Raw genomic sequence first — 25880 nt, 5'->3', positions numbered from 1 at the left:
ATTTGTCACCACCCCCCGTTTTATTTCTCCCCCTTTTTTAAATGTTGTCTGTGCCTCAATATGTTTGACTTTAGAAACAGTACAAGTTACAGCATCAAGTTCTGGCCCTTTTTGATTGTTGGTTTTGTCCTTTCCCTTCATCTGCTGCTTTGCTCTTCTCTGTCCTGGCTGTGTTTTTCTAGAGACTGGGCAGATCAGCTTTGCCAGCTATTTGGGAATATGTCTAGTTCATATTTAACCAGTAGAACGGTTTTGCATGGAGGAAGTCCTCAGTCACATTTTAATAGTGTATACTTGTATAGATGTGTTGTTAAAAACGTAGGAAATAACATCTTTGATATTTGTTAAACTGTTTTTATATCCTTCCTTTCTATTGTCCATGCAAACTTTTGTTGTTGTTGCATGATTTAATCTTAAGTAGATTAAACATGTCGTGTATTTAGTCTAAGTGAAGAAAACTCACACCTGATGACTAGATGGTACAGGAGGACTGCAGCGCTCTGGAACCTTGGCTTTATTCCTCCATCTTTTCCTCCTTTGTCTCCATTCCTCCCTGTTTCTGCATGGCTTCCAGGGCTACACCATACACAACTTAAAACTTAGTCTTTACCTCAAATCACTCAGGGCACAAAAAACACGGTTTATTTTCTTGCTAGAGGGGTATTTGGCTCCAACTTCTGGGTCGTTCTTTAAGTAAGCCTTAAGGATTTAAAGCAAACACAAACTCCTCCCCATTTCATTAATCTTGACAAAACGGTTCCCACAAGCCAGTCTCACTTCATTCCTTTATTACAGGATGAAACACTGAGCGATGCCACCTCTCGGCAGACACAGGGACATCACCGACAGCCTACATGTTTAACCTAAGATATTGAAATAGAGCAAAATAATATAGAACTGTGAACTTGTCTCGTTAATCTGCCATGAGATCAGGGGTGTGTTACGGGGATTCACTTCCAGTGTTATTGACTCCCCCTACTCAACTTGCAGCACACTCTGACCATTGTGCGACAAACGGGCGGCTTGGGTATCAGTATAGCAGGAGGGAAAGGATCTACGCCTTACAAGGGCGATGACGAGGTAAGAAAGGTGCATTCATTCAGGTTTGAGAAAGTCGGAGGTACACAGACTCAGATTTTTCCTTTTCTTTGTGTTTTCAGGGAATCTTCATCTCCAGAGTATCTGAAGAAGGTCCTGCTGCGAGGGCCGGGGTTAAAGTGGGAGACAAGCTTCTGGAGGTATTCATCCTTTTCTGAGCAACCATGTGTGACCACAAAACTACCTGGAGTCTTGAAGAACACCAGAAATCAACCCCTGTCCCTTAGGGCTGGGGATCGATTCAAATGTCAAGAATCGACTCGATTCAGATTCTTAAGATTCAGAATGAATTATCAAGATTTGATTCGATCCGATTCGATTCCGATATTGATTTGTGTTAGTGTTATTAAAACTGTTTTTTGAGCTGTAGCATGAATTATATGACTGTAGTTATACAAAATATTACTACTAGTATATTATATTATATTGAGATTAAACAGCAAGTATTGGCAGCTAATGATGCTGTAATCAGTTCCCAGAATGCTGATAGAACTGCTTTCAGAAACATCGTGTGGGCCAGAATTACCAAACACATCCAGGGCAAACGGAGACGGATGAAATCGTTTTTATTTTTTCCCACATTCCGTTTTTATTTGTTCCATTTTCGGTCTATTTTGGTTTTTAATTTTTGAGCATTTGGTTTTTAGCATTTTTTGCTAATGTAACCCCAAGATATAAAGTATATAAAGTAATGAAATATAGACAATTTATGCAATTATAACTGAACACTTTAATGTTTTCATACCTTTAAACATATTTAAAGGCAAAAACATGGCACCAGTTATTGTCGTGTCCAACAAAACATTCTTTTTTTGGGGATAAACAAAAAAATAACCAAAAGTTGTAAAGTAATGATGAAAAAAAATACATAAATAAATAAAAGGAAAAAAAAAATTTAAAAAATCGTTCTTTAGACATATGAATCGATTTTTAGGAATTAATATGAGAATCGCTTTAGAATTGGGAAATCGATTTTTTTTCAACACAGGCCTACTGTCCCTCTGTGTCTCAGGTGAACGGCGTGGACCTGCACGAGGCAGAGCACCACACGGCGGTGGAGGCTCTCCGCAGCTCCGGGGCGACCGTGTCCATGACGGTGCTGCGGGAGCGCATGGTGGAGCCGGAGAACGCCATCACCACCACGCCGCTGCGGCCAGAGGACGACTACTTCCCCCGGGAGAGACGGAGCAGCGGTCTCGCCTTCAACGCCGAGGCCACTCCCAGCGGGCCGTGGCAGCGCTTCTCCACCTGCCTGATCCGCAACGACAAGGGGCTGGGGTTCAGCATCGCCGGGGGAAAAGGCTCCACACCCTACCGCACCGGAGACACGGTCAGATATGACGGTTGCACACAGTATTTCACTAAACAGTTTACTTCACAGCTGCAGACACAACCAGTCCTACAGTGATTAAAGGATCTCATTACACGGTCAATAACTGGAATCGTCTTGGAAATTGGGAAGGGAAGTCACAGTAACTCTCAGAGATGTCTGTCTTTAAGCGCTGGCTATTCAGGCCAGAGTGTTTATAGTCTCTCCCTTGGTGACGGAGATATGAATAGCCAAGCTGAAACTTGATAGGTCTGCTGTAAATGGACAGGTTTGGGTGTATATGCAGGGCAGCGCCGTACCGTCACATCAGGGAGCGCACATAGACGACAGGACCCATAAACATGTGATTTTAGCCAGGTCTGATGTAAGTCTTGCCTTTTTTTTTTTTTTAAACGTTTCTTCTTTTTTTTTTTTTTTTAATTGAAGCAGTGACTCCACTAGCTCTTAGTTAATCTGATGAGGTAGCGTGGTAGACTTTGGTTCTGCATGTTTTGGCTTTTTTGTTTCATGATGACGCCGTATTGGGATGTTTATGAGTTGAACTTCAAGAGTTGCTTGTTTTTTTGTGTTTTTTTCACGGTCTGAACTCAACTTTCGTTAAACTGTGGAGAGCGATAAAGAGATTTTTCAGATTTCTTTGCAACAGGCTCACATACCGACAGGAAAGTAACCCTCACACCTGCCAGAATCCTAGTTAGCACTCTGATTCATCGCAGGGTTTCTGCTGGTTGCAACATGCCTTTTACCATCAACACAGTCTAATGTAGCACACTAATGTAGCCACGGGCTTAGCAACAAAATGAGCTTTGGCACTTCATGTTGACGGCTTTATTACCAACACTACATTGAGACAAATATTGTGGGATCAGGATTGATTTGCCCGTATTTACTGAAATTTCTTCGACTGTGTGAACCCGGTCTCTTCTCTCTGCTTTTAGGGGATCTACATCTCCCGAATAGCTGAGGGCGGAGCAGCACACAGAGACAGCACGCTGCGTGTAGGTGACAGGGTGATCACTGTAAGTACTTTCACTCCTCTCCATGTTGCTGTCATGCTCACGACGTTGTCTCAAAGACAGGAAGACTCTGACATATCCTGAAAAGTAGTGAAGAAATATACATTTAAAATTGTATACATTTCTCTTTTCCCCCTCATGTGACATATCTAAGTCACTTTCAGATAATAAGATCATCAGACTCACTCATAACGTGTACATGTACAGTATACGAGCTCTAGCAGCCCAGAGTCTCGTTTAGAGCAGCTCCATCTCTCTCAGATGCTCCTGCATGACTTCTAATGTGCTTTTCTTTCCTCTAATTTCACTTCAATTGTGGCTTTGTTCGCTTCTATCTAACTTCATATAAATGGCAACTATTCCTGTTTTACACACCCATGCACACTTGAGCATATGCATGGATTTTTTACCTGTTTTAAATTAAAATAAATGTGACATTGCCCCCTAGTTAAAAGTGTTTACTTCAGGTCCCTCTGTGTTGGATCTTCTTTGCTGTGCTTCTTGACTTTTTCTCCTCCCTCCTCTGGCGGCTTTTCTCTTGCTTCTTCTCCGTTTCCTTTTGTCTCTCTTCCGTTGTCACACTCTCTCCTCCTCCTGCATGCTCACTAATGGAGTGTGTCTCCCTGCCTGCTTGGTGGTGGCTATGGTGTTGGGTGGTGTGGGCTGAGACTGTTGTCCTGCAGATGTGGCACACGTGTGCTGCCACAGCTGCAGCAGCACGTCAGCCTTCAGTAAAAGCTGGTACTGTCGGGCCAGTGCTGACCTCTGCTTGTCTCTGTGGACTTTAGTGCATCGTTTAAAAAGATTGTGCATGTTTGAAATCTACCCTTTTAATCTGAAGTCAAATGTGCACAAATTAAAGACAGAATGGTGTTCATGAGGGGCCTAGGCGCTACTTTGTTTGCCTTTATTTACTTAAGATCAAACTTTTGGGTACTCACTTCCACCTGTGTTTTAAGTAAACAAAGGCAATGAGTAGTGGGGGGTGCTGAAGTGATTACGTTAAAAATAAATGATCATAAGCTTTGGTGCTCAGTGAAACGTTGTTAAAGAGTAGTGTTGCTTGCTTGCAGCTTCTCTCCCTCAGTAAACTCCAGCCAGCTTAACTTTCTTGCAGCAGTCTGCTGTTATACCACCCTCTCTCTTTTCCTCTAAAAGTGCTCTGTACGGGTGTTTTTATTCAAATAATAGCGCTCACCTGTAACGCGTTCAGAAAACCTCTGATTTTAGAGCCAGAGTGTACGAGATGTTTTTACAAACGGACTTGAACTTTTGAGCGATGGCATGCAGCGTCTGGTGAGTCAACGGTTGGCGGCGCACCAGTTCCAGCCTGCATTTGTTCTCAAGTATTTATTGTGCCAGTAACAAATGATGGTTGAGGAGCATCCTGGTGGGCTGACACCCTCCGTGGTTGCTTTTACTGTTGATCCAGATCAATGGTGTAGACATGACAGAGGCCAGGCATGACCAGGCAGTAGCGCTCCTTACTGGCACCTCCCCCACCATCGCTCTGCTGGTGGAGCGAGACCTGAGTGCACCAGGGGGCTCTCCCGGTCAGAACAGGGCCCGCCCCCACTCCCCTCCACCTCCAGAACCCTCAGATTCCCCGGACCAGGAGGAAGACGGCCTTCAAGGGAACCATTTGGGCCAGATGGAGGACGAGTATCCCATTGAGGTAAGTTTCACTTGTTCAGATATCCAGCATGTCTTCTTTTCTAGACGTTTCAGTGGGCAGCGCTGTAGAAATCTCACTAAGGCTTTCAGTTTAATCTCTGCTCCTGTGGCTCCCGCCTCATCCCTAACGCTTCCCAGCTCCAGAGAAGATGGTGCATGGTATGATTACGTAGCGGTGTGCTTTAGCTTGTAGTCTGAACAGATTCTCCATTTGCATGCAGTAGAAACACCTGGGTTTGCAATTTCTTTATTTATCTTACTAAAATAGTTGTAGACGGTGAGTTTTTTTTCTTTTTCGGTTTTACTTTAAGGTTTGAAATGCTTTTAAAAGCTCTTTGTGCATCAAATCTCTGATCCACACAGGAAGTGGCCCTGGTCAAGTCAGGCGGGCCGCTAGGTCTGAGCATTGTGGGAGGCAGCGACCACGCCAGTCATCCTTTTGGCGTCAATGAACCCGGGGTGTTCATCTCAAAGGTTTGACCTCAAAATATTTGCTTATTTGCAAATTACCATTTTCTGCATATAAGCCGCATCCGCTCTATTTTTTCAATAATAATAAAAAAAAAAAAGATATACAAGCCGCACCTGCATAAAAGCCGCATCTGCTCTATTTAAAAAAAAAAAAAAAAAAAAAAAAAGATATGCAAGCCGCAAATATTCACGTTGTTAGATTAGATATTTACTACATGTACAGAAGGATTTTGAACTGTAAATGATGTACATGTTTGTACCTAAATAGATCCTTTCCTAACAGTGTCTTTTAACACGGCAGCAACTTTGCTGATTAAAACGGTACAGAACCAAGATAAAATAACCGGTATTTATTTATCTATTTATCTGTTTGAAATCTGCTTCTACCTACTTCTATCTGCTAAAGAAGAAGTAGCGTATTCTTCTTTGCATTTATTTTGTCTTAGTTTTGATTCTAATTCCGGTTAGAGCGCCCCGAGCGGTGGAAGAAAAATCCACAGAATAGCCGCACCTTTGTATAAGCCGCATGGTTGAAAACCTATGAAAAAAGTAGCGGCTTATAGTGCAGAAAAAACGGTATACGCTTTTTGTGTTTCCCAATTCCTCTTTTAAATCCCTCCGTCATCGACTCTCTTTGTTTCTTCCAGGTGATTCCTCACGGTCTGGCAAGTGAAAGTGGGCTGCGTGTTGGGGACCGGATACTAGAGGTGAACGCCATCGACCTGCGGCACGCCACGCACCAGGAGGCTGTACGCGCCCTGCTGGCCAACAAGCAGGAGATCCGCATGTTGGTGAGGCGGGATCCTTCCCCGCCGGGGATGCAGGAAATATTGATCCAGAAGCAACCGGGAGAGAAGCTCGGCATCAGCATCCGCGGGGGGGCCAAAGGTCACGCTGGAAACCCCTTCGACCCCACAGACGAGGGGATCTTCATCTCCAAGGTGCTTAAGCCATTTACAGCACAACTTCCCCAGCTCATCTACATTTTGAACCCTTTCAAAGTAACTTCCCTTTAGTTTGAACCAGTGTTGTTTTGGCAGCCATTTTAGATTTAGTCTTAGTCTTTTGGACGAAAATGCTTATTAGTTTGAGTCACATTTTAGTCATTTCTGTATGTGATAGTTTTAGTCGACGAAAACTCAAAAAGGTTTTAGTCCAGTTTTAGTCTGTTTAAATTTAAAAAAGAAATTCAATTTTAAATTCAATTTTATTTATATAGCGTCTATTACAACAGAAGTTGTCTCTTGGATCTTTCCAGAGATCCAGAACATGATCCTCGAGCAATGATTACATAAACAACGGCAGGTAAAAGGGGCGCAGGCTAGCACGCAGCTCCCGAAGCTCCGGCTTGCAAAAAAAAAAAGATAGAAAGAAAAGATAAAAAAGAAAGTATTTTCACCAATATTTACAATAATAAAGGTATATTCTGTTTTAAAGCTAGCAGACTCTACGTATGATAAAGCTGCACATATAACTGACCAGTTTAACACATCACAACGTGCTGACGAACATAAACACAGAGAGGACCAGACCATCACTGAATGTAAATATGATTAAACATGCTGCTAACGTTACAAAAGAAGCCAAGTGTGCTGTTCATTTAGACACATGGGGAACAGCAACACGTCTCAAATGCTATATTATATTCTAGTCTACGTTTCAGTCACTCAAACATGGGTCAATATGATACTTATTACACTTTCAGCCCGACCAAAATCCTGTCATGTACTACACACAGGCTACCAGTTACACACACATAAGCACAACTAAACTAACTTCAGCCTGGGATAGCAGCGCACCCAAGCTAATTTAGACTGAAGTCAGCAATTGATCAGCAATTAATCATGTGAAATTGATCACAAGCCGATTGTCGAGCAACATTGTATGTATATGTTAACAGGACTCGGTGTAACTTACCTTCGTGGTGAGTCTTCAGGTGCCGCTTGAGATTGTGAGATTCTTTCCACCCAGTTTGTGGCCACATTTATCGCCGTTTCCCTCTACGATGCATTCTGTTTTTCTTTATGCTTGATTATATTGAAAATATGTCCATATATCATCTGGTCGTTTCCGACCACCAAGCCCCGTGCCGCAGGTCCATCATCCTACCGGACTGTGAGACTGTGATGCAGCCGTGTTGCGTTCAGGTGCTGCAGGTCATGCCAGGTGGGCGTTTCAAAACAAGGAGAGGTTGCAGTGCTGGTATTTTTACATTTTTGACAGACATGTCAAAGGCAGGCAGAAATGTCATGCTTTTTGTACGTCTGACCCACTAACATTTTCGTCTAGTCTCGTCTGGTCAACAAAAACTCAAACACGTCTCGTCATGTTTTAGTCATCAAAGAGCCACGTTAAGCTCGTCAACATCTTGTTATCGTCATGAAAAAAAGGTGCGTCGACGAAATAATTTTGTTGACAAAAACAACACTGGTTTGAACTCGACTTGTTGAAGCCTGCATTAGAATCAGAATCAGGTTTATTGGCCAAATCAGGTCAAACAAGACAGGAAATTTCGCTCATTGTACAGTAAATAGACAAATGACAGCTCTTATTAACATATATACAATTAAAAAAAAGTGAAAGGTCCAGCAGTATGAGGTAGACGTGGTTATTGAAAGGTGCATTATTGCATAATTGCATTATTTAGAGGCTTCAGCTTTACTTAAAGCCACTAGTCACTTGGGAGACATAGTAACGCTCAGGTGTGACTGTCCTCAGGTGAGTTCCACTGGAGCAGCTGCGAGAGATGCGAGACTGCAGGTGGGCATGCGTATTCTGGAGGTGAACAACCACAGCCTGCTGGGAATGACACACACGGAAGCGGTGCGGGTGCTGCGCGCGGTCGGGGACTCGCTGGTCATGCTGGTGTGTGATGGCTTCGACCCCAACAAAGTGGCTGCTGTGGAGGTGAGATGCTGCGAGCGAGCGGATTTGGGTCGTTTTCTTCTTTCTCGGGACGCTGGATGTAGCTAAACTTTGGTTTATTTCCAGGCGTCCCCCGGCATCATTGCAAACCCATTTGCAACGGGCATCGTGCGCAAGAACAGTCTGGAGAGCATCTCCTCCATAGACCGAGACCTGAGCCCTGAGGAGATGGAGATAATGCAGAAGGTACAACCTTAATCAAACACACCACAATAAAGAAAAGCTAAAAAAGTGAAGTATGGCTTCTCTGAATTATCTTTATGGAGGTTCTTTCTTTTTCCTCCATCATAAACCGCAGTGAAAGTCGGTACCATTGGAACCAAACCCGCTGGTATTCAAGTCCATACATGATTGAAATGTTTTGTTCAGCGATTCTGCCTCACCAGCAGTGTTGCCTCCACAGCACTTTGGCATCATCAGGTGGAATTTCGAGTGACAGTACAATTTTGCCCGTTCCACTCATGTACACCACGTATACACACGTTCGGCCAGAGCCGCCACAATGCACCGGCACTGTTGTTTATTTTGCCCAGATTAGGTTTTGGGTGACTGCCCGTACCGAAGGAATGTAGGGCTCTGTTTATAGACTACTCTGCTCCTGGCGCTTCTCGTCCAGTTAGATCAGCAAGCTTGTTTGTAATCTCCACCTTGTTCCAGGACACAACTAAAGAAATTATTTAGCTTAGGCTTTTTTTTATATATGTATACATATATGTCTATATACATATAATGAAAAGCAGCTGTTTATCAGCGTTGTAAGGTTAAATGTGGCTCTCTCCTCCAGGAGTCTGAGATGGTTCGAGAGACATCGCAGTGGGAACGAGAAGAGATGGAGAAAGTGGTAAGTGAAACTTGAAAACTGAAAATACATCTTTGTTCAGGGGAGCCAAATTGTAAAAAAAAAAAAAAAAAAAAAGGGTGGGGGGATCTGTCAGGTCAGAACAGCGATGAAGAGAAAGCAAGGCAAGAAACCCTTTTTTCTTTGATCACACCTGGACAGTGAAGTGAAGTAGTGAGCATCATAGCTGTAGTCAGGTCTTGGGTGAATGCAGCTTCTCCTCCACGGCCTGTATGGGTTCGGTGTTTGTAAAAACTGTTCCTGCAATGTCCCGCCCTGCATGCTTTTTCTACTCTCATAGCGACATGAATGGAATACTTTTTAATGTGTGTGGGTTCTATCCTTCTCTTTCCCTTCTGTTTTTCTCTGTTCTTTCCTTCTGGTGCGTTTGGTGTGATCCACAAATCATCCAATCATCCCACATCCCTCTCCACTGTTCTTATCTCTCCACTCCACCCCCTGCCACACGTCTTCCCCTCCTCTGTAAACGCTCTCCGTTCCTCTCGTGTCACCCATGATTGCATCACTGTGCGGCTGTGTGCTGGTTGGGTGTCTCCTCTCTGTACTGTACTCCTCCACTTCCTCTCATGGTGAAGGAGCGTATGCGCTTGGAGCGAGAGGAGGCAACTCGCCTGCTAGAAGAGGAGACGGAGGTGAGACACTCGTAACTGGCCGCTGCTCAAACCCGCTGTCTGGGCAGAGCTGCAGGCTACCCGTGAACACCACAGACAAACCAGTCAGCAGATCTTACTGGAGCAGGTTAGATCTTACTGAACAAGGTCCTGATTCGGATGAGCGGATGTCCAGATTATAAACGAGTGGAAACAAAAGCAGAAGACCAGCAGAAATGCAGGGAAAAGCGGGTGCTGGGAAAGTGTAGCTGTGCAGGACTTAAATAAAATCATAAATAACATTTTTGTTTGAGGTTTTAACTTGGATATTCCTGTAGTTTTAAGGCCAGAGCACGAGGAAATTACAGTTTGTCTAATTCATGATCAGATGGTTTAAATAAAGTTTGAGTTGACATATCCTCATTGACACAGCAAGCTGCCGCATCAGAGTGGCCGCTTTAAATTTAGATGAAAGGGGAGTGTCGATCTTTTCTTCGGCTCTGATGAACCATCTTCCAACAGGAAATGCCAGTAATATCCAGAGATTAAGATCTGAAAGTCACATCAGGAGACACATGTTCTTATAGCTGGAAACGCATTTATGGACACGTGGTTGTAGTAAAAGTTGGGAATGCTTGGCATACGAGTCAAATAAATGAGTGGAAAGCAATATATAAGACCCTAGCCTAGAAGAAAGTGTGAAGCCCCTCTACCTCACTTACTGTGAGTTCTTCAGTCAGATCTTACTCACTGATTTCCCACATTCATTCAAATATTCGCCTCATGTGAGCCAGCTGATTAAAACTCACACAAAGCCCGCTCCGTTTGATGCAAATACTTCTCACATGCGGCTATGGATGTTTATGTTCCACGAGTAGGAAGTGGCTTTGTTGTAAATTGAGCCTTCGTCTCACCTCTGCATTTCTATTCTTTAATAGAATATTGGCACTGGACCTTTAAAACTTGACTACAAAACCCTGGCTGCACTGCCCACCACCAGTCTGCAGAAGGTCAACAGGGTAAGTCCCGCTGCACGCCCCGATATTGTCACAGCGCTACAATATGCACAAGACTTGATTGAATAAATAAAAATACTTCGAACACGACTGAGGGCTTCAGGTTGCAAATTGTTAGCATTTTCTTCACGACCTTCAAAGCTCAGAATAGACCTTCGTGGAATCTGACATGTTTGCTCCTGGAAACTGAGAAAAGCCGACCAGCTGCACCTTCAGGAGCACGTAACCGAGCTACAGCCATGACACGTCGCCCCGGTAACCAGGGCAGGAGGACTTCTATAATACACAAAGAACTTTGTGTGAGGACATCGGTGGATGAAAGACGGAGGAAAACGCCCGCACACAGAAAATGGAAGTAAGGAGAAGAAGTGTGTTCAAAGAAGAGCAGGCCTGGTCCTGGGGGGCTGAAGGAGAAGGAAGAACGCGTGGGAGAAGTGGTGACATGGGGGAAGGGAGCAGCTGCCAACTATCAACCGGCCTGTCCTCTGTGATATTTTAAACCTGCATCTGGCTAGAGTCGATGAAGTCTGGTGGGTGGGGTGCCCACCGGACGAGGAGGGTCTGGTCTGAGAGCGTTTCACTTGAATCTCCCCGAGTCGTTGCTAGACTAGTTGGAGTGGATGTACGGCGCTGCCGGGTTGCCATCCTTCAGTGAGTTGACGGGTCCCTCTTTTTTATCATTATTATTATTATTCTGTCTTATCTCTTTCATTTGTCTCAACTCTGGTTCAATATTTTGATCCGACTATCTTGTTTTCTGAAAATTTGACGGGTTCTCCGATAGAAGTTCAGACGTTGTTCGATCTTAACACCCGTCTTCAAATAGTAAACGTAAATGGACTTTGCCTTTGTGCCCCACTTTGAGGTCTCTGGCCTCTGAACGTAGTAATGCAGCTGTTCGGCCCACGTGGTCCAACGCGTGTTAGTCACTGAGAGTGCTAGGAACCGTCTTTACTGGAAGTCAGGGACGATTGTTGGGAAAACGGAGATACCGGAGCTGATAAATCAGAGTCCAGTGTGTCATCGTAGTTATGACATCATCAGGAGTTTCTGGGGAATACTCAACTAAAATAGGTGCTTTTTTGGTGTTACAATGCTGTCTACAATTTAAACCAAAAATGACAGTCATATCTTTTTTCTTTTCAGATATGATCAATATGTCGTCCTCTGAGTTTAGAACAGTTAAAAAAAGAAAAGTTTCCTGAATTGCCAAAAGCACTTCTACTCTTGTGACGGCTGAAGTGTCTAGTTTAACTATAATTTCACTTGAAAAACTGGTCAACTTTAAGTCCCTGAGGAGAACAATTCGGTATGGGCTTTTTAATTAAATTAGTTTTACAAACTAGAAGTTAAAAATGGTTCAGTTCCTGGTTGACGCGTGGCTCACTGCGTTGGCATGTTGGCGAGCCAGCAGGCTGATTTTTTTAAAAGCCCAGCTGTCCCTGAAACGCTGCACTCCAGCCAAAAGGACATTCGCTCACATTCCAGCCCAGTGACCCTCGCTGCACCCACCACTCTTCTAGTCAGCACGTGGCCAACCGCATCACCGCTTCACAATGCTTGTTGTATTCTTAGTCCGTCTACTATTATCACCCAGTTCAGATAAATACCAAATTTTTTAAGACCGTAGGTTCTAATGCAGGTTCAAAATCATCATCTTTGGACTGACGTGACATCAGCAGCCATCCTCGCGGTGTGAACTGAGGCCGAGCTAGAAGTCGAGTGCTTCTCCGCTCTGATAAAGTTTATTTAAAGCGGGGGCCGGGGGCCGGGTCTGCGGGGATGTCTGGCAGCACACAGGACCATTTAAGTCTGGAATGATGGGCGCTCAGGAACTTCCACAGGCCTCAGAAGAGCAGTGAGAAGTTTCCGTCTTGTTTATATTTACACAATCCTCGAAGGATAACAGTTTCCACTTCTAGAGAAGTTAAAGTAGCAGAAACCCAGGCTGAAAGATCCCAGTGAGCCACAGAGCTGGATGTTGCTGTAGCTGGACCTGCTACTGCAGGTTCTCCTCGTCGTGTACGTTACTCCAGTTGCCTGGAATGATTATTTTATCTATTTCAAAGCTGCTGTAGTTATTCCTACTTGATGCTGCAAGATTTTACTGCTTCCTGTAAACTTGATCACTGCATCACAAGTTGGAGACCAACTTTCTGTTTTAACTTTCGATCCTACATCCTTCTAAAGGACTCGAAGTGGGTGCACCCGATAAAGTGTGTAGCTTTTCACTGCAAAAAATCTAAATCTTAACAAGAATATTTGTCTTATTTCTAGTTAAAATGCCTAATTTTTAGTCAAAAAAATCTCAATACACTTAAAACAAGACTCATCACTGGAAAAAACAACAATTTTCACCTGTTTCAAGTAGATTTTCACTTAAAATAAGTAGAAAAATCTGCAAGTGGAACAAGATTTTTTTGCTTGTAATGAGAAGATAAATCTTGTCTAGGGGTGGGACGATACGGGTAACTCATGATTCAATACTGTGGTGATATGTGGCCCACGATAACGATAATACCACGATGCACGATATCTACGATATTCTATATATTGTAAGAAATTTCATCAACCATATATCACGATATATGTGACTGAAAAAGAAAAAATACCCATAAAAAGGAAAATGTCTGTAGTTATGCATTTATTCAATGCCAAAACTTTATACAATGTACAAAGAAAGTGCATTTGTAAAGTGCCTCACTGCCTGCTAGGCTTGTAAATGTAAACACTGTACAGCAGGACTAATTAAAGTGCATGAACAATAGTGCGGCGACAACCTCGTAAACCCATTATGTGTGTTGTAATAAAATATCGATATTTGCCATCAGTTTATCAATTATTCATCGTGACAGAGCGCAACAATATATTGCAATATTGTTTTTTTTCCCCACCACTAATCTTGTCCCACTGGCAGATTTTTTTACTTATTTCAAATGAAAATTTACTTGAAACAGGTGAAAATCGTCAAATAACAAGTTATTTTTCTGGTTCTGACTTGTTTTAAGTGTAATGAGATTTTTTGACTAAAACTTAGACATTTTAACTAGAAATAAGACAAATATTCCTGGTAAGATTTTGAGTTTTTGCAGTGTTCTTCTTTTTCTATGTTCAAAATAAATAGTGATTGCAAATATCACACTAACCCTAGATCACCTCCTGTCTTAGTTCATCCACTATTTTTCCCGTCTGTGTGACTGAGAGCTTTTCCTGCCAGTCTCTGTTAGTTTACAGCACGTGTCCTCCTCTTCCCTCTGCTCTCGTTCAGTTTGCTACCTCTGTTTCTCTGACCGCTCCCATGGAGGCTCCCCTGCTCGCCACTTTTGAGCCCTTGACCTTCGGGTTGAGTCAACCCGCCAACCCCCACAGCCCCAATCCAAACACGGACCTCGGCCATCTTCACGTACCCCACTTCTCCCCCAACGACGATGCCGGCTCCACAACCACTATTGACTCGGGATCAACATATATTCCTGAAGAGGACGAGGAAGAGGAATGTCTGGTGGACTCGCAGTCCATCTGCTTCAAAGAGAACCCGTTCTTGGTGGCCAACCGCAAAGGGAAGGCTCTTCCCCGGGGAGAGCAGATCCTGTCGGGGCCTCCTGTGGGCTACGGCAAGAAGGGCCAGCTGCAGCCCTGGCTGTTCAGCAAGGCAAGACCCTGCCTGAGTGTGGTTTGGAGAAGGCATGGTGTGTTACGGTGCACTTGGTTGCTTTGCTCACTGTGTTCCTCGTAGGAGACATTTTTCAATGTCCAAAAGTTGTGTTCATGTGATCCAATAAAGAATCTGTCAATTGCACAAAAATGTTTAAGATACAAATGTTTCAAGCAAAAAAAAAAAAAAGTTAGAACCTAAGTCAGCAGATTGAGGATTGATGAATAGTGGAAAATAAATCCTTCCAGGGATTAAAGAAGTTTAAGACAAAACATGTACCGGTACATCCAGGACTGTCTCAGAAAATTAGAATATTGTGATTTTCTGTAATGCAATTACATAAAAAAACAATAATGTCATACATTCTGGATTCATTACAAATCAACTGAAATATGTCAAGCCTTTTATTATTTTAATATTGCTGATCATGGCTTACAGTTTAAGAAAACTCAAATATCCTATCTCAAAAAATTTGAATATTCTGGGAATTAAACTGTAAGTCATAATCAGCAATATTAAAATAATAAAAGGCTTGCAATATTTCAGTTGATTTGTAATGAATCCAGAATGTATGATATTTATTTTTTTTTTTTAATTGCATTACAGAAAATAAAGAACTTTATCACAATATTCTAATTTTCTGAGACAGTCCTGTATAGTTTTCTGTCTGTACAATATTGTGTGCCTTAGTGCCGGTTTAACAACCAGCTGAACTGGTGCATGTTTTTGAGCGTAGAGCTTCTGGGAGCTCTGAAGGTGCCGCGTCGCCTCATCGGACCGACTGGAATGACGGGCCCGGCAGCTGTGAGGAGGCTCATAAATCACCGGGGAATGTGATCCCCAGGACATTGAAAAGTGCATGAGCAAGAGCTTGTCACTTGTTGAATTCACTTAGAAATGAATTCACGGCACACTTAACTAATGACAGTTGGCTTCTTTGGATATTTCTATTGTTTTAGTGCTCTGAGTGAAACATGACACAGCTGTTAAATCTGTCTTTGGTGTCTTGATGTTTTTCTTTGAAGGCTCCTTCCTCTGACTACGCCAGGACGGAGAGCCCCGTCAGGGAAGCACCTTATTCTCCGACCATTCAGCCGGTGAGCGACCCGACGCCCTGCTCTGCTCCAGCATTCACCACCTGCCCTCATGCCATCTTTTCCTTTATTTGATCCTTTTCCATGAGTCACTTGTAGCTGTTTAGAGGCGGTATTTGACAGCTGACCCCTCTTGACCTTCCCTCCCACCCTTAGCCCAGCCAGCACTCTTCCAACAGCTCCCTGTGTGCAGGCAGGGAGACGCGCTTCGTAAGTGGGGCTCGTGGCCTTCTTTGCTCTGGCCTTGATTGAAGGTTGTTTTTTAAATTCAGCAGTTATGTGGGCTGCTATGAGCCCTTTATCTTGTAATAAAACAAGTTAGCTGCATTATTCCTGCCACATAGAAAAGCATGTGACTGCTTGTATGAATCTAATCACTGATGCTTCGCTAGATGCGCATTTCTTAGAGAAAAAGGTTAATTCTTAATGTCTCTACTGACCAAATATAGCTTTACTTTTTTATTATTCACAAAGGGAATATCTCTCTTTTGCTTAAGCAACATCATCAGTTGTCAAGATCTCAATTTTAAAAATCCACTCTACATATTTAGTATGCGACAAAAGCTGATTTTGAAATCAGATTAGCTCTTGAAACTGGTGATGTTGCATTGTCTGCTCAGCGTTTTCACGTGGCCCGGCATCCTCCTAAAGAGTTCAGATTTAACGACTGAATGCGCCATTGGTTGAAATTGAAGGAGATTCTGCCGACTCATACATTTTGATCTCATGTTCATAGATTTTAATTTTCTTCGCAGGCAAACGTTCATTACACCTCCACCCCCACTGCCAAGGACATCAACTCATCATCAGTGAGTCTGCAGCTCAGAAATAGATGAAGAACAGAATTTTACTCTAGATGAGACGTGTTTTGTAAACTGGATGGCAAACCGTTTATTTTATTATGATCTCCTCTAGACCTGATATAGCATTTTTTTCTTCCATTTTCAATCAATGCAAGTCTGTACAGTTTTGTGTTAACTGCATCACCAGACAGATGCGCTAATGTAACTACAAATAGCTTTTAACAGCTACAATGTTTTTTAAATGGGACATATATTATTTTTCAGTGTTTCCTGACTCGTCTAAAATGTGATAATGAGGAATAATCATAACGCAAAACTCAAAACATGTAACATTTGCTATAGCAGGGCCTACCTACAGAACTGTCAGGCTGTGCCGGGGTTGAAAGGTCACTGGCTGTCTGCTCTTGCGTTAGATGGAGCAGAATTTCATTACAAGTTCACGGCCTCCATCCTGGTGCATGTTCCTACAGGAATTTGACCGGAGGACACTGAAGATACTTAACTGAGCTAATGTGAACTGAGGTCTGCCTCTGGCAGAATCCTCTCCTTTTCTTGCACTCACTCACCTTGTAAATGCCTGAAATAACTCTTACTAATAATAACTAGGTTATTCGGGGGGCAGACCTCCTCTAGAGGTACCAAAGATCATAATAAAATGGCTGGACATTAGCATGATATGGCCACTTTAAGCATCCAGTGTAGGGAAGCTTTATCACGTCTGTATCATACAGGACTGTCTCAGAAAATTAGAATATTGTGATAAAGTCCTTTATTTTCTGTAATGCAAAAATGTCATACATTCTGGATTCATTACAAATCAACTGAAATATTGCAAGCCTTTTATTATTTTAATATTGCTGATCATGGTTTACAGCTTAAGAAAACTCAAATATCCTATCTCAAAACATTAGAATATTGACCTTGACCTGATCTTAAACTGTAAGCCATAATCAGCAATATTAAAATAATAAAAGGCTTGCAATATTTCAGTTGATTTGTAATGAATCCAGAATGTATGACATTTTTTTTTTTTTTAATTGCATTACAGAAAATAAAGAACTTTATCACAATATTCTAATTTTCTGAGACAGTCCTGTATAAGACTATCCTCTGGAAAGTTGAATTACTTTATATTTCATTCAATATAAAGTTTTGATAATAGTTATTCTTAGGTGCATTTCAGCCATTAACTCTTCATTTTGAGTTGTCATTCACCATAACATTTGGCATCTCTGGGGTTTGATTAAAGAAATATATGGTCTTGTTTTTCTTTCTAGACGCGACCTGGTGCCATCCAGCCGGTGGGCCGTGCGCGGCCCGGCACGTCTCCTGCGACGCCGGAGGGCCACAGTCCCAACCCCTTCCAGCATGGTCCCTCCCCCTTCAATACCCCGACCTCTGTAAGAACCCTCACCACCACGTAGGGCTGGTTTCTAACAGTGTAGCGCTGCCCGCTGACGCTGCACAGCCCCAAGATAAGGAAGTGGCTGTGCAGCAGTCACAGATATTTATGGCATACAAAACATTTTTGTCATTGAGGAGAAAAAAAAAAGGTGTTTGAAACTACACTTGCAAAGTTTAATTGAACTCCGGGTTCCTGCTGCAGATTTCAGCTTTGTGAAATGCTCGTGCATTTGTTCTTGAAGCTGGCAGCACAGTTAGATTGCAACGAAGGAGCTATGATTTCATTTCACGCTTGGCCTGAATGTTTTACAAAGATGCACAGACAGAGAAATCTGCCACACCTGTCCGAGCACTCCGTCTGTCTTTCTCTGGTCAGTGTCCTTTTTTTTTTTTTTAACACGAAACCAGCCGCCATACAGCTCACCTGTTCCTCCACAATCGTCTTCAACTTTGCCGGGTTTTTTTTTTTTTTTCCATTGTCTACCCGCTCCTCCATGTCTGTGTCTGTCCTCTCCACCTCTTCTTCCTACCACACGTGGACCACTCCCCTGCCCTCCATGACTCCTATCCTCACCCCTGCAGCCTCGTGCCCCCTCCCCCACCTCGCCCGACGAGTTCCCAATGAATGTCAAGCAGGCATACAAGGCGTTTGCCGCCGTGCCTCGCTCACTTGCAGTGCTGGAGCCGCCGCAGGTAGGCCGTGGTCCCGGACATGAGCATGCTGTGCTGACTGGTTGGTCTCACCCTGTCCCTGTCTGACTGAGGCAGGCTGTCCCCGATGAAACCTGCATCTTGTCCAGGGGGGGGCTGTGATGTGCCGTGACATGTGGAATGCGTTCATTGTTGTTTTTTTTGTGCTCCACAGCCATCATCCACATTCTGATGTTGCCTCTTGATCCATTCGTGTGGCTCGTGCACTAATGTTCAGTCCCATAGTTGTATTTATTACATCCCAGCTGCTAATCGGTCTGCTTGCCTTGTACCTCCGTCTCTGTGGAAACTCCCTCACGTCACTAACCACCGTGTCCTGCTCTGCCAACAGGATCTGTATGGTGTGAGGAACAATTACCACACAACACCACATTCTCAGGAGGTAATCAAACATATCGGCACGTGTAGAATATACTGGTTTGCAGTGATGTCTGTTTTTGTGGCCATGAATTAAATTCCCAGATGACGCCTGTACAGGATGAAAGGAATTACCATATTTTCTGGACTATAAGCCGCTATTTTTTTCATGATTCAGGTTTTGAACCATGCGGCTTATACAAAGTTGCGGCTATTCTGTGGATTTTTCTTCCACCGCTCGGGGCGCTCTAACCGGAATTAGAATCAAAACTAAGACAAAATAAATGCAAAGAAGAATACGCTACTTCTTCTTTAGCAGATAGAAGTAGGTAGAAGCAGATTTCAAACAGATAAATGGATAAATAAATACCAGTTATTTTCTCTTGGTTCTGTCCCGTTTTCATTTCATTTTTATTTATTCCGATCATGGAAATATGCAAAGAAAAGAAACAAGTAAAATGACAACACAATCAAAAGCATATTCCATAACCAGAAAGGAGCAGGAAGAAGAAAATATTGTACCTGCCCCTCCCTCAAAACAAAATTGAACAATAATAACAGATGGTCTGCACAATTACTTAGTTAATATCACAAGTAAAGAAAAACAAGAAAATAAATTGTCTGTTTTAATCAGCAAAGTTGCTGCCGTGTTAAAAGACACTGTTAGGAAATGATCTATTTAGTTACATACATGTACATCATTTACAGTTCAAAATCCTTCTAAACATGTAGTAAATATCTAATCTAACAACATAAATATCTGTGGCTTGCATATCTTTTTTTTTTTTTTAAATAGCGCAGGTGCGGCTTGTATCTTTTTTTAATTGTTTTTTAAAAAATAGAGCGGGTTCAGCTTATATGCAGGTGCGGCTTATAGTCCAGAAAATACGGTAAATCATTGTCCAACCAGGCCACAGTACAGTCAAAGGAATTTATTTAATTTTATTTGATTACATCATTGAAAAGGGCAGAGGGATGTCCTGATCATTAATAGTTTCATTAATGTACTAAGAGCATCAGGAACCAGGAAATCGATACAGGTTCCGGCTGTGTGCTGTGCTTATAGTCTGGTGATGACTTATGTGGCCTTTTCAGCCTGAGTCGGACAACGAGGTGTTTGACGATGACATAGATGGTCAGGAGGGAGCTGGGGTCTCCCTCTCTTCTGACCGCCAGGAGTATATGAGCCTGGCGGCGGTGCCTCGCCTCCCCAGGCGTTCCCAGGACCTGCAGGTATCCCTCCCTCCTCCGCCGGAGCTAAAGCAGCTCTGCTTGACTGGTGATGGTGTCTCTGCTCCCAGAAATGAGGACACGTAAATGCTGCTTCAGTCAGTACTGGCATCGCCAGTCGGTTCGTTTGAAATCAGCAAAGTGGTGCCGGGTTCTAATCAAAAGGCTAATTTGGGTCTTCTTGGTCTTACTCTTCTGTCGTCTGCTGTCTCCGGCTTCACATGGCTCTGCGAGAATGCTACTTTTATGATTCTTCCTATCGTTTGATCGTCTGTCCTTGACTGTCGTTCCAGAGTCCATCTCCTGTGGGCCGGGACAGCCCAGAGCAGCGCTCCTTTAGGGACAGGCAGAAGTACTTTGAGATCGACATGAAGCAGCAGACACCGGAGAAACCCAAACCTCGGGTGTCCCTGGTTGGAGAGGATGACCTCAAGAAGATGAGGGAAGAGGAAGGTTTGTTTTCCTGCTTCTTATCCAGCAACTGTTCTTGTCCAGCAACTAAACACAACCCGACGAAGCTGACGGAGAAATGTGTGTCTCCTCAGAGAGGAAGTTTGAGCAGCGGGCGCGGGAGTACTTGTTGGATGAAGAGGACGAGGATGAGGAGGAGGAGGACCTGGCAAAGCAGGTTGCACACATGAAGGCTACAGGCAAGGTCTTGTTGGATGGAGTGGAGTACAAGGTCGAGCCGGTTTCCTCTCCATCCCAGCACTGTCCCACCCCCCCGAGCTACAACGTCACACCACCCAGCTACTGCGGCAGCTCAGGGTGAGAAACCGGGATTATTATTATTTTAAACTTTTTTTTTTCTCAATTCCTTATTCACATTGACAACTTGTGGCTGTGTGTAGGCCGTCATCCGTCGATGGTAAGGGAGATTCACAAAGAAATTCACTGGAAGACAGTTTCAGGCTGGAGCAGAGGCCCAACTCAATGACTGGGTGATTATAATTACAATTTATAGGATGAAATCTATAAAAATGTCTAACGTGCATTAGGGCTGGGCGATATATCGAGATTTTAATATATATCGATATATTTTCAAACGCGATATGGTACGAGACAATATCGTTTATATCGATATAGCTTTTTTTTAATGATTTTGTTAGCTTATTTTGTGACAAATTGACTTGAATGTTTTATTTGAGATTTGCACAAATGTGTTGTTATTTGCACAACTGTCAACCTCAGTGGAAAAGTCTGCCTGTTACTGTCTCGATTGTTTAGTTTCGTTTCGTTTTTGTTTAATTATTTATTCAAACACGTTAAAACAAAAACAAAAAAAAAAAAATCAGAATACATAAAATGTATATACCGAAAAAAAAAACAAAAAAAAAACAAGAAAAACAAAGCAAATTAAAGAGACAAATCTATATTTAAATAAATATTTCCTGTTTGAAAGGGTGTAGGATGAAGTTTCAAAAAACTTTTCTAGTCCTACCCCTTCTAATGTTCTGTTTTTACCATTTCTTCATTTCACAGAACTTCTAAAAGAAAAGCATAAAAGAACATTGTATTAATTGCACAGTGTATTTTAATTTAATTGTTATGCAGGAAAGGGATATTTGTTTTATTTTATTCAAGAAGCATTTTTATTCTATATATGCAGGCAGTTTATTTTTATTTCATTTGTTTTATACATTTTGATATTGTGCAGACCTCTGTTAATAAAGGAACCTGTGTGACATTTGGCACGAGGCTTTGTATTAAAACTGACTGTTTTTTTAAGGGTTTGCCTCAGAAAAAATGAAGCTAACAGAGATGCTATGCTATAATGCTTTGGGGGAAACCCCAATTATGTCACAGAAAAAATATCGAGTATCGCCATTTAGCTAGAAAATATCGAGATATGACTTTTGGTCCATATCGCCCAGCCCTAACGTGCATGCTGTTAAGAGCGTTATTTCTCACTCCGCCCGGTGGGTTTTGTCAGTCTGATCCCAGCGTACCCCGGAGAGACGGCAGCTCCCATCCGCACAGCCAAAGCAGAGCGCAGGCATCAAGAAAGGCTTCGCATGCAGAGCCCTGAGCTTGCTCTGTCCCCCGACAAGGACCTGTCTCCTGCGGAGAAACGGGCTCTGGAAGCAGAGAAGAGGGCCATGTGGAGGGCAGCACGGTAAATACAGTAATACCACATGCTTGTACGCAAGATGAAACACAGAACTGGGCCTTTTTGGAATTCTTTCCCACATCGTTTCCTGAACAGATGAGCAAAAAAAGCTGTAATTTAATGTCTTCTTGTTGAGCAAGTGGGAATATGAGCAGTATTTAACTTAAATGTCACGTTGCCAGTGCTGGAAGAATCTAAAGCTGGAGTAACTTAATAGAAAAATCAATACAGTGTGTGTATTAACAAACTAAACATCTCCCAGCAGTAAATTTAAATAGAAACTTTAAAAAAAGCTGGAAATGAAAAGATACAGAAGATTCTCCTCGACCAATTATTTTGGTTTGTATTAGTATTATTATAACCTAAACATCAACGTTGGTCAGCTTCTGTTTTTGCAGACAACCCGAGTACAGGTTTGTGTGTTCGGTCTTTCTCACTTGTCATGTCTAAAACTTCTCTTTATTATTTATGGTTCTCCAAATTATCTTCCCACCTTTGGTTTTCCTCTATTTTCCTGTGTATGTCTTACTCTTCTCTGAATCCCTCCTTGGTCCTGGTGTACTTTTCACGCTTCTTCCTCTCCCATCCTCTCCCCGTGGCTCCGTGGGGTTGCAGGCCGTGTGGCCTAGAGGAGGATGTTAGACAGTATGAGCAGGACCTGGCAAAGAGGCTGTACCAGGCCCGAGTGAGGGCCTCTCAGGGCGCGGCCGCTTCCCCCCAGCCCCCCACTTCCTCCTGTACCTCCTCCTCCGCAGCCTCCCAGCTCAGGTCTGCTCATTGGCCCCAGCCACCAGGGCCAGACGCACGGCATTGTGGGCGTGTGCTGCGCTGCTTTGCTGTTAGGGTATTTTGCTAGAGGCTAGGGGTGTAACAATATATCGTGCCACGAAATTTCGCGATACAAAAACGTCACAATACGTGTCATGGAGGTGACAAACTGTATCGCGATATTGGGTTATTAATATTAATCTATTGTGTTGACTAGTAACGCGCATCCCACCACGCGTGACGACCGCGCCTCGACCTGCGGACCAAAATCTTACTCCGCTCAGAAGAAACTAGTACCGTTTTGCGGTCCCGATCACGGGACTCTTGCAAAGGTTTGGGCTCCGAACTTTTACTTATGTAAGTCTGGTGTAGAGTTAAGCCTTACCTTATTAAATTAAACCTTTTTGGGGTCGTGAGTAGGATAAACACGCGAGCAACTTCTGCTGAGTTCGAGTGTACTTTAATGTCCCTCAACAGCGTAGGATTTTAGAACATCAACACAGCAGCTAGTGCCGTACTGTGGCGTATCACTCCCCCCATTCTAAAACATACTAATCACTACAGATAAACTGACTAGTGTCATTATAGTCCCTGATTTACATCAGAATATAAAGAATATATTTATAAAATAATGAACCCTGAATTACCAAAATAACCTTCTTAAAAATAAATCTCCTCTTACACTTATAAGGTGAGCATGAATCAATCTTTTTGATGATGTAAAACTGTATGTATTTATTTACTTTTATTTATTTATTTATTTAATTTTAGTTGTTACATTTCTGGAAAAGAAAAGTCAAATCATACATGAGAGAAACTATTCCGTTTGTGGCAAAATATTTGTACTTGTATGAAACTGAAGATCATAATGCAAACCTGACATTTACTTTTAGTTCAGTTTGTGGAAAATGGTTGGCCTGGCTTTCTCTTTAAAACTTAAACAGTTATAAAGCATTACAAACTGTAACAATAGGGCAAATGCACAGTATTGTTTTGTATTTTGTGTCTTCGTTCCTCATTCGAGGTTGTTAAAAAAATACTGCTATAGTATCGTATCGTTATCGTGACCTCAATATCGTGTATCGTGAGATTAGTGTATCGTTACACCCCTACTAGAAGCCGAGTCCGGAAAGGTCCAAGCAAGCACTCGCAGCAACCCTGACAGTGCTTCCACCACCTTTCTAGTGCTGTCCCGCTTCTGCACGTCTTTGCTTTTTCTACCTTTAGTTGCTCTGTAAACTCCTCCTAATTGTTCCGTCTTGTCCTTACACTTTAATTTGTGCTTTGTTGGTCTTTCATCCTCTTACTTTTACTAACACGTGGCCGCAGTACATTTGCTAGCTATCTGTGAATTTAGGGTAAACCTACTGGCTGTAGGTCGTCCTTTTCCTGGAATGCGCCCCCCCACCCCTTTACTTTTTAATCTCGCAATCAAATGAAAGCGTTTGTCTCAGCAAACCAGGACAAGGAACACCCAATAATAGTAGTGACTGGCCGACACCCACTCATGGCGGTGTGTGCCTCTGCTTTTGTTATTCCATCACTTTCAAACGTTCTGAAGTTCCTGACGACGTCTTTTCTGGTTCCTGCGTAGGATGAAGTCCCTGGAACAAGATGCACTGAAGGCTCAGATGGTCATTGCCAAGTCTCGAGACGGGAAGAAGCGCGGGACGCTGGATCAGCTGACGGAGTCGCCCTCGCCAGCTCCCACACCTTCTCCCACCCCTATGGAAGGTGAGACGCTGGCGTTTATGTTGCTGTCTGGTTAAAACAAGTTTTTAGGAAGTGTGTAGCATGATTTCTGGGGTGAGATGAGAGAAATTATCAATTAAATACGGGACTCAGACCTCAACTAGGTTTGTCTTTAACAGTCATCTTCAATTATTCTGTCTAGAGCAGGGGTGTCAAATGTGCGGCCCGCGGGCCGCATGCGGCCCGAGAGTTTCCAACGCAAAAAAACTAAATGTTAATTTACTAAAAAGGAAGACATAAATAATTGCCATGAATCGCAGCATATCCGATAATATATTTCTTCTACAAATCCATTGTTATTCCACAAATAGAGCAGTTTTCAACATTTTTTTAGTTTTCTAGAATGCATTTGCTGATTTTATTTCTTTGTAGACTGTTGTTTATTTTTATTAACTGACTACTATTATATATTTTTGCAGGAAAAATATCACTGCTAAAAAAGATGATAGAAGATATTTATTCGGAGAATTTCAGTTTTGAATACGAGGATAGTGACAAAGTAAAACAGTTAAACGAGAAGTGCTGACTTTTTCGGCACACTGGCGTAAATATCCGCGCCAATTTTTAAAAATAAATACACTTAATTGTACTGGAAAAATCTCTAAACCACAAAGAAACACTCTCGGATGTAATAAGAAAGATTTAGCTTTTAATTAAATTTACTATAAAAAAGCGAAATAAAAAAAAACATACTTGTTTCTGTTTATCTTTGTAAAATGATATTAAAAGTATCTTACATAATTTGAAAAAAAAAAAGAAATTTCAAGAAAAGATCCTGAAGAAATATATTTTACATATTTACAGTGTAAACAGAGTGCATATTTCCTTTAAAATGATCTAAACTGATATTGGATTAGATAACAATAGTAAAAAAAAAAAGAATTAGAAAAAAAAATGTTCGCACCGTTTTTGTTATTTTGAGCGTGCGGCCCGCGAGAAAAAAAATTGGTCAAATCTGGCCCGCCAAGCAAAATGAGTTTGACACCCCTGGTCTAGAGGGAAAAAAAACACCCTTGA

At 42.5% G+C, this 25880-nt stretch overlaps 1 protein-coding gene across 1 annotated transcript in view; it reads left to right on the top strand.

Annotated features, from left to right (window-relative positions):
- scrib (scribble planar cell polarity protein) overlaps nucleotides 1–25880 on the top strand; it is a 79189-nt gene that overhangs the window by 44348 nt on the left and 8961 nt on the right. The window contains exons 18-43 of the mRNA XM_061713617.1: nucleotides 991–1080; nucleotides 1161–1238; nucleotides 2111–2428; nucleotides 3367–3447; nucleotides 4877–5119; nucleotides 5482–5592; nucleotides 6237–6530; nucleotides 8308–8496; nucleotides 8581–8700; nucleotides 9299–9355; nucleotides 9949–10005; nucleotides 10902–10982; nucleotides 14248–14631; nucleotides 15660–15731; nucleotides 15885–15938; nucleotides 16484–16537; nucleotides 17809–17931; nucleotides 18518–18628; nucleotides 18978–19028; nucleotides 20099–20236; nucleotides 20527–20686; nucleotides 20779–21001; nucleotides 21085–21174; nucleotides 22167–22349; nucleotides 22959–23111; nucleotides 24706–24845. Coding sequence (XP_061569601.1) covers nucleotides 991–1080; nucleotides 1161–1238; nucleotides 2111–2428; nucleotides 3367–3447; nucleotides 4877–5119; nucleotides 5482–5592; nucleotides 6237–6530; nucleotides 8308–8496; nucleotides 8581–8700; nucleotides 9299–9355; nucleotides 9949–10005; nucleotides 10902–10982; nucleotides 14248–14631; nucleotides 15660–15731; nucleotides 15885–15938; nucleotides 16484–16537; nucleotides 17809–17931; nucleotides 18518–18628; nucleotides 18978–19028; nucleotides 20099–20236; nucleotides 20527–20686; nucleotides 20779–21001; nucleotides 21085–21174; nucleotides 22167–22349; nucleotides 22959–23111; nucleotides 24706–24845 — 3655 coding nt within the window. The remainder of the gene's footprint in view (nucleotides 1–990; nucleotides 1081–1160; nucleotides 1239–2110; nucleotides 2429–3366; nucleotides 3448–4876; nucleotides 5120–5481; nucleotides 5593–6236; nucleotides 6531–8307; nucleotides 8497–8580; nucleotides 8701–9298; nucleotides 9356–9948; nucleotides 10006–10901; nucleotides 10983–14247; nucleotides 14632–15659; nucleotides 15732–15884; nucleotides 15939–16483; nucleotides 16538–17808; nucleotides 17932–18517; nucleotides 18629–18977; nucleotides 19029–20098; nucleotides 20237–20526; nucleotides 20687–20778; nucleotides 21002–21084; nucleotides 21175–22166; nucleotides 22350–22958; nucleotides 23112–24705; nucleotides 24846–25880) is intronic.

The sequence above is a fragment of the Cololabis saira genome, chromosome 22 (genome assembly GCF_033807715.1).
Source record: "Cololabis saira isolate AMF1-May2022 chromosome 22, fColSai1.1, whole genome shotgun sequence".
Lineage (NCBI taxonomy): Eukaryota > Metazoa > Chordata > Actinopteri > Beloniformes > Belonidae > Cololabis > Cololabis saira.
Note: the sequence above shows the minus strand (reverse complement) of the source record. Positions and strands in the feature narration are given on the sequence as shown.